At 51.7% G+C, this 6,986-nt stretch overlaps 1 protein-coding gene across 1 annotated transcript; it reads left to right on the plus strand.

Moving 5' to 3' along the window:
* The first annotated feature begins 2,190 nt into the window (after nucleotides 1-2,190).
* Nucleotides 2,191-4,119, plus strand: LOC123129802 (uncharacterized). The gene is made up of 2 exons (XM_044549822.1): nucleotides 2,191-2,352; nucleotides 3,331-4,119. Exons 1-2 carry the CDS (start codon nucleotides 2,191-2,193, stop codon nucleotides 3,979-3,981), a joined length of 813 nt encoding a protein of 270 aa, XP_044405757.1. The 3' UTR covers nucleotides 3,982-4,119.
* The last annotated feature ends 2,867 nt before the right edge of the window (nucleotides 4,120-6,986 follow it).

Consider the following 6,986-nt stretch of genomic DNA (forward strand, 5'->3'; position numbering starts at 1 on the left):
CTGGGGCGAGGTCGTGGAGGGCTTGTCATGGCGCGCATGTCTGTAATGGCGAGATCTTTGTTAGTGGGGTAGCGGGAGGCTGAGTTTTCTAGGGGCGCTAGACGGCAAATCCCGTAGGTTATCTCGATGTTTGATGTGGTCGTACGTCGTGGCTGGCATGTTTGTCCTCTCCCCAGGTTGACGACAGCGCCCTTTGTTTTCAGGCCGGGCGACGCGCGCTACGTGTCCATCCGGGCTTCGATCGCGCGCCATGTCCTCGCCGAGGAAGGGGCGACCGACGGATTATTAAGGACGACGAGCGACGTGGGGCGGATGAAGAAGAAGATGTGACGAGGAGGAGGAGGGAGGGAGGGAGGGGGTCACGTTTTCCGTCGAATTGATTCATTATTTCTTGTGTGTTAGAGCCCGCGCACTACTTCTGAGTAGTGATGACCAACGAGTTTTGTTTATTGATGCTTCTTTTGGGGACGCCATTTGTCAGGTGTGTTGATGATTGGCAGTTGCAATCAGTTGCAGTCTTCGCCGTGCTCAAATATGAATTTGGCTGGTCATTGTCATGTATATACAAAATTCAACATGCATCTGCCCGCTTCGTTAGTGGTTCTTCGTCCGTGCATTTCAAATGGTAAACCACTCGGCCGGTAGACCTATGACCTAGCCGGCGTTCTCTTCGTCTGCAACATGGCACGCATAAGGGAAACAAAAACCATGTTTAAACTTTTCTTTTAGGAAGGTCAAACACCATATATTAAGTAGCATAGACCCTTAGAAATATCAGTCTTGGCATATCTCAGTTATGTCTCAGTACATGCTATATTTGTCAGATCTTACATTGAGATATGTGTAAAAAAATCAGTTTTTTCTTTTTTTCTTTTTTACATGTCATCTTATTATTATTTTTTGCGGGGACATGTCATGTTATTTGACTAAGGCTTGGTTAAATTTCAGTCGACTGAGACCTAGCCACACCCAATATCAGTCTTGTTAAATATCATTGTAGAAAATATATCATTGTTAGAAAATGAGAAATACACCCAATTTTTTGGGATGTCAAATTCTTCTTCCTTCTGCATCCACCGGCGTCGCGTCGTGAGCAAAGCTCGTATCCGCCTCTCAGCCTTTGATGCAACGGAGCAAACTTGTTTAAATCCGAAAACTTGTAGAAGCAGCGACAAAAAAGTTGTCAAGGTAGACCGGAAGATGGAGGCGGCTGCGGTATGCATAGTAAAGACTCCCAAGACCACGCGCACCAACCAAATCCGGACGAATCCACGAAAGACTAAAATCATGAAGATCCACTGGAGACACACCTCCACCGACGCTAAGCGCACCGACAAAATGAGAATAGGAGAGGACACTATTCCTACATTGGAATGACACCTCCACCTTCCCACCCCAATCAAGACACTAAGGGCATCTCCAGCCGTTCGGCCCCCCAGGGCGCCTAAATAGAGCGGCATGGGGGTGTGCCGGCGCTAGTTCGGCCCCTGGGGGCGACCTAGCTCCCAGTCACGCCCCCAAGCGCCGGCCCCAAGATGCGGGAAATTTGAACTAGGTCGTTCCCGCTCATAAAAGACGCCACAAATCCGGCGATCGGACGTAGTCTGGCGTTACAAAAACAGAGCGCCGCACGCCGCAAGTTCGCGTGCGCAACGAATCACTCGGCGGGGTCGGCTCCAGGCGTTGGCGGAGTCGGCGTGCGCGGGCTCGGCGGTGTCGGAGCTGCTTCGGTGCTGGGCTGTGTCGGCGTGGCTTCGGTACTGCTGGGCGGCGATGTAGAGGCGTCGTTCGGGCTTGGCGTCCGTGTGGCCGTGGGCGCGGGAGCTGGCATCGTCGCCGTTGCCGTCGGCATCTGGTTCAGGATGAGGCCGCGCTCCGCCATGTACCACGCCCTGAGCTGCTCGTCGTTGCTCTGGAGCATGTCCGCACCGCCCATCAGAAAAGCCATGGGCGACGACGATCCCCATGGAGATCCGACGCCTTGCTGTCCCCAGGGCGCGTACTGGGCGTGGCTGACGACGGGTGGGTTCATCATCCCCGCGTGGTCGACCGATGAGGAGGACGCCGCCGCGAGCGCCGCTTTGTCGCGGGCCTTCTTGGCGATGGCCCTGTTCCGCCGATTGGCGGTGACTGCGTCGCGTCGCTGAACTTCCACCCTCCACTCGGCGTTCGACATGCCCGGTGGCTTCAATGGCGGCGCCCCTCGGCTTCCTCTGCTTCGGCTGGGCCACGGTGCCAGTCGTGATTGCCGCCGCGTGCGGCATGGCGTACTTCTTCGGCGGCATGGCGGCGACTCGAAGGCGGGCGGGAGGAGGGTTTGGCGGGAGGAAGGGAGGAAATGGTGGGAGGAAGGCGAGCAAGCGGGAGGGATGCGAGGGAAAAGCGTCAAGAAACGACGGGAAAAGGCCCTCGGGTCGCCGCCAGGGCGGACCCACGCGCCTTTTTCGCTTGTGCCGGCTCCCCAAGCACCCCCCAGGGCGTCGGGTTCGGCCTGGGTCCGCCGGCACCAGTTTTGGCCCGAGCCGGCGAAAAACGGTCTTCTGGGGGCGCGACTGGGCCCTTTTTTTGGCGCCGGCACGGCAAAAACGCCTGGGGAAGGCCTGTTGGGGGCGCGGCTGGAGATGCTCTAAGACTACATGGCAAAGCTAGGCTGAGTCGCTGCTAAAGGTCGTTGGCATGCTAAGAGCATCTCCAACAGGGGCTCAAAAATTCCTCAGACAGTAAAAACAATCATTTTTGTGCTCCGGAGACAGAAAACAGCACTCCTGCAGACGCTGTAAAATAGAGCGTGCACAAAAAGTTTTGGCGCATGGGTGTGCGCGCAGCCTGCTGCGCTGCAATTTTGGGGGTGCCGGATTATGCGCGCGGACACGCTCATAAGCTGCTTTATCCACAAAGGTGTTCAAATAAACGAGTACAAAATATGTAACCATGAATTTGTGAAACTTGTGTTTTTCTCTCTCATGTGTTAACACACAATCTAAGCCAAACAACAACAACAACAACAAAAACAACAACAACAACAACAACAACAACAAAATATTGAGTGATTGACAAAAAAACTACCATTTTAGGGGTTTGCGTCCCACAGAACTACCACTTTAAAAAAAGTGACCGAAAACTACCAAAATTTTCTAATTTTATGACTAAAACTACCACTTTCAGATAATGACCAATTTAAACTATTTAAACGTGTTTATGACAGGCGGGGCCATCTGTCAGCGGACTCAGCGCGACGTGGCGTCAAAGTCAACTTCACAGGAGAGGCGGACGACGAGCGCCCGCGCGTGGAAGCTCGTCGGCGGGAACCTAGCGGGTGCGGTTACGTAGGGAAGGGCTCGAGGTCGGGCGCGAGCGTCCTTCAACACGACCTTCACTGTGGACGTGGACGGCGGCGACTCTGACGCCGCGTCGTTCGTGGTGCTCCTTGACAGCTTCCCGTCGGTCAACATCGGGAACGAGAAGTACGGTCCTCGCCGCAACACTAGCAACTCGGTCGTGCTCGCTGCATCCATGCCGAACGCCACCAACGGCCTCGCCAATGTTGAGGTCGGCTCGGTGAGCTCGTACGGGCCGCGGCCGCCGCCGGGCGTCGGCCTGAACATCACCATCACGCCCAACCGATCATCGCCCGCCGACACCAGCCAGCTCGCCGTGCGGATCGAGTACGACGCCCCCACGCACCGCCTCTCAGTCTACGCCCACGACACGGCCGCCGACTACCCGCCCGTCAACGACAGAACCACCCTCCTCCTCGACGCGCCACTCGACCTGGCCGACTGCCTGCCCGCCAAGGCCGCACCGGTGGGGTTCTACGACTCCACGGTCCCACGCCGGCATCCGGCAGGGGCGGCTACGTCGGGGCCGGTGCGAGGAAGCGGCTGCGTGGGGGCGCGACGCCGGGCCCTCCCTGCTGAGCCCGGTGGAGGGCGACAGGTTCAGCTGCTGCGCGTGGGCTCGACGCCGGGCCCTCCCTGTTGAGCCCGGTGGACGGCGGCGGAGGTGGCGCGCCGGTGCAGACAAGGTGTTTGGGAAAATGCCACAGAGAGGAGGAAGAAGGAGGAGGTTGACGCTGACACGTGGGCCTCGCCTGTCATAAACACGTTTACATCGTCTAAACTGGTCTTTATCTGAAAGTGGTAGTTTTTAGTCATAAAATTATAAAATTTTGGTACTACCTCCGTCCGGGATTTTAAGGCCGTAGAGCAACGAAGCGCTGTCCGGTTTTCTAAGGCCTGTTGCTGTTCCCTACGTATCTGTCGATAGTATTAATTGGAGAGGCTGCATCCTGATTGGGCATGGGACACGCATGCGGTGGGGAGCTGTGGCTGCATGCATGCAGGCTAGCGGATTGGCAAGGCGATTAATCATCCTAGCAAGTTAACTGGCCAGATTTAAAGCTAAAAACTGCTTACGAGGTGCCTTGGTCTGGGAGATTTGGTCTTTAGGCCCAATATACCCGGACGGAGGTAGTAGTTTTCGGTCACTTTTTTAAGTGATAGTTCTGTGGGACGCAAACCTCTAAAATGGTATTTTTTGTCAATCACTCAAAAATACTCTACTAAATACTGAAGCTGCCAAAAGCCCTTGGTTTTTCCAAAACTGCAAATTACTATAGTACTCCTTCTGTCTAGGTGTATAAGTCACCTTACAAAGACAAAATAATCCCAGAACACTTAGGCGTGATACATTAATTCTCACCTCGTTTTTTGTTTCTTGACATAAGTAAAGGAATCAACCAATAAGAGATGTGGGACGTGTATATGCTTTCAATGACTTGAGACTACCACACACGACATGCAGTGCTCAGTTCATTGCATGCAATGCAATTAATTAACAAATAAGCATTAAATTCTCTCGTTTTCCCCTTTGTCTTGGTCACGGTGCACAACCTACTCCCTCCTTCCATCTATATAGGGCCTAATGCGTTTCTCGAGGCTAACTTTGACAAAATATTAGAGCAATAATATATGTCATGCAACTTACACAAAGCATACCGTCAAATTCGTATGTGAAAGGAGCTTTCAATGATATAATTTTCATATTATGCATGTCATGTACTATTAATCTTATTAATAGTCAAAGACGGTCTTGAAAAATGCATTAGGCCTTATATAAATGGAAGGAGGGAGTAAGATGACTTATGCACCTAGACGAAGGGAGTACTCATGGTCAGTTTATATATTGTGGTATTTCATGGCTGCATGTTATGATATTGTGGTTTTCACATATTTTTGTTTTAAAAATATTCTGTCACCAAACATAAACTAGAAGTATCAAACAAAAGAAGTTCTTCAATATATAAGATATAAGTGTAAATGTTTCATTTAATTTTATTTATGTTTGGGCTCGAATAATGAGGGTTAACTGCAAACAAACAAATGACATACTCCCTGCGTCCTTGAAAAATTGTACTTTCAACTTTGTTGAAGGGTCAAACTATCTCAAATTTTGACCAAGTTTGTGCAAAAATATATCAATGTTTGTGAAACCAAATAGGTATATGACAAAAATATATTTTATCATGAATCTAGTGCTACTTATTTGATGCCATATGTTGGTCCATTATTGTACTATAAAATGCGGTCAAATATAAAAAAGTTTGACTTTTCAACAAAGTTGAAAGTACACTCTTTTAAGGATGAAGGGAGTACATACTAGATCAGCTTTATTATAATTAAAGAAGTTACTTAGAGAACACAAGCACTTGTTGCATTGTGAGGGGGTGTTTGGTTCAGAAGTCCTAAGACTTTTTCTAGTCCCAGGGACTAATCAAAAAAGACTCTCCAGTAGAGTCTTTTTCTAGTCCCTGTAGAAAAAGTCTCTCCCATTTGATTCCTAGAGACTTTTTAGAGACTTTTTCTTATCTCTAGGACTAAAAAGTCTCTGAACCAAACATCCCCTGAGTGAGTGCAGCAATCAGAGCCACTGGACTACCCTCACCCTCAAGAAAATGTGTGTATCAGCTGCCCCGGTTTCCCCAATTTCTCTAGTGTAACTGATGCTGAGAAATCATCGTTGGCCTCGAGATTCTTGAGCTGAAAAATGGTAAATGTAGCCAGCACAGACTTCAACTTGCTGTTGAGTTGGGTGCTGGCAGCCGAGTCTGAGTGCACGACGTTGATCCAACAGAAGCTTCGACCACTTGGTAGGGGGCACAGAAACTGCCTTGTTGAGATGTGGTCTATTGGCCCAACGAGGAACTCCCGGATGGGAAGCCACTTGGTACCGTTCATGGGGAGGGAGAAGAGCATGATTGCATCAACATTATCGTTGCTCTTGGTTTTTGTACAGGCGGCAAACATGCGATCGCAGAGGGGTGTTGGCTGCCCGATGAAAGGCAGGTTACTGCCGTCGACAAGTTCCCATGTTTTCTTGGCGACATGGAAGACGTAGGTGCCCTCCTCTTGTTGCAGGGAGAGGAAGATGCGTCCATCTACGGCGGCGTAGGACCCGACGCATACCTCCGGCGGGTTACGGAACTCGACCGGGGTGAGTCTGCAGGGGAAGAAAGGCAGTGGCGGTAGTTCCTCCCAGTAGGCAAAGCACTCCTCGGTGGCGTAGGGGTTAATGGAGGGGATGCCATCCTCGAAGCTTATGACCTCGAACCATGGCACGAAGTCCGTAGAGCATGCCCCCGTGCGAGATCAGGACGGGCTCGTGCTTGGGAGACAGGACTGGCGGGCCCTGGATCACCTCCGACGTGCTGGCGTCGTAGGTGATGGTTCTCTTGCCGCCGACGCCGACGATCCAGTCGCCGCGGTGCGTCGAAGAATTCACGGCGACGAAGGACATGCCCGGCGCGCCGAAGGGTACCCCGGCGTGGCTCGGCGGCTTGATTACCTCGCACTTGTTCTCGGTCTGGTGCTCCACCACCAGGTACAGACCATTAGGTGGTACTGGTGCGATCTTGTCAGCGGGACGGTGTGGCTCTCGCTCTTCTGATCTTTTTGGTCTCTTTCTCCGCCCCTGCTCTGCTGCTCCTC

This window comes from Triticum aestivum, chromosome 6A (genome assembly GCF_018294505.1).
Source record: "Triticum aestivum cultivar Chinese Spring chromosome 6A, IWGSC CS RefSeq v2.1, whole genome shotgun sequence".
In the NCBI taxonomy this organism is placed as follows: domain Eukaryota; kingdom Viridiplantae; phylum Streptophyta; class Magnoliopsida; order Poales; family Poaceae; genus Triticum; species Triticum aestivum.

Bases quoted from the DNA above. Each gene is read 5' to 3' on its own strand.
- LOC123129802 (XM_044549822.1), top strand. From the start codon at position 2,191: ATGGCGGCGCCCCTCGGCTTCCTCTGCTTCGGCTGGGCCACGGTGCCA. The intron at 2,353-3,330 runs GCGAGCAAGCGG...GCGGTTACGTAG, and splicing joins GAGGAAATGGTGGGAGGAAG to GGAAGGGCTCGAGGTCGGGC.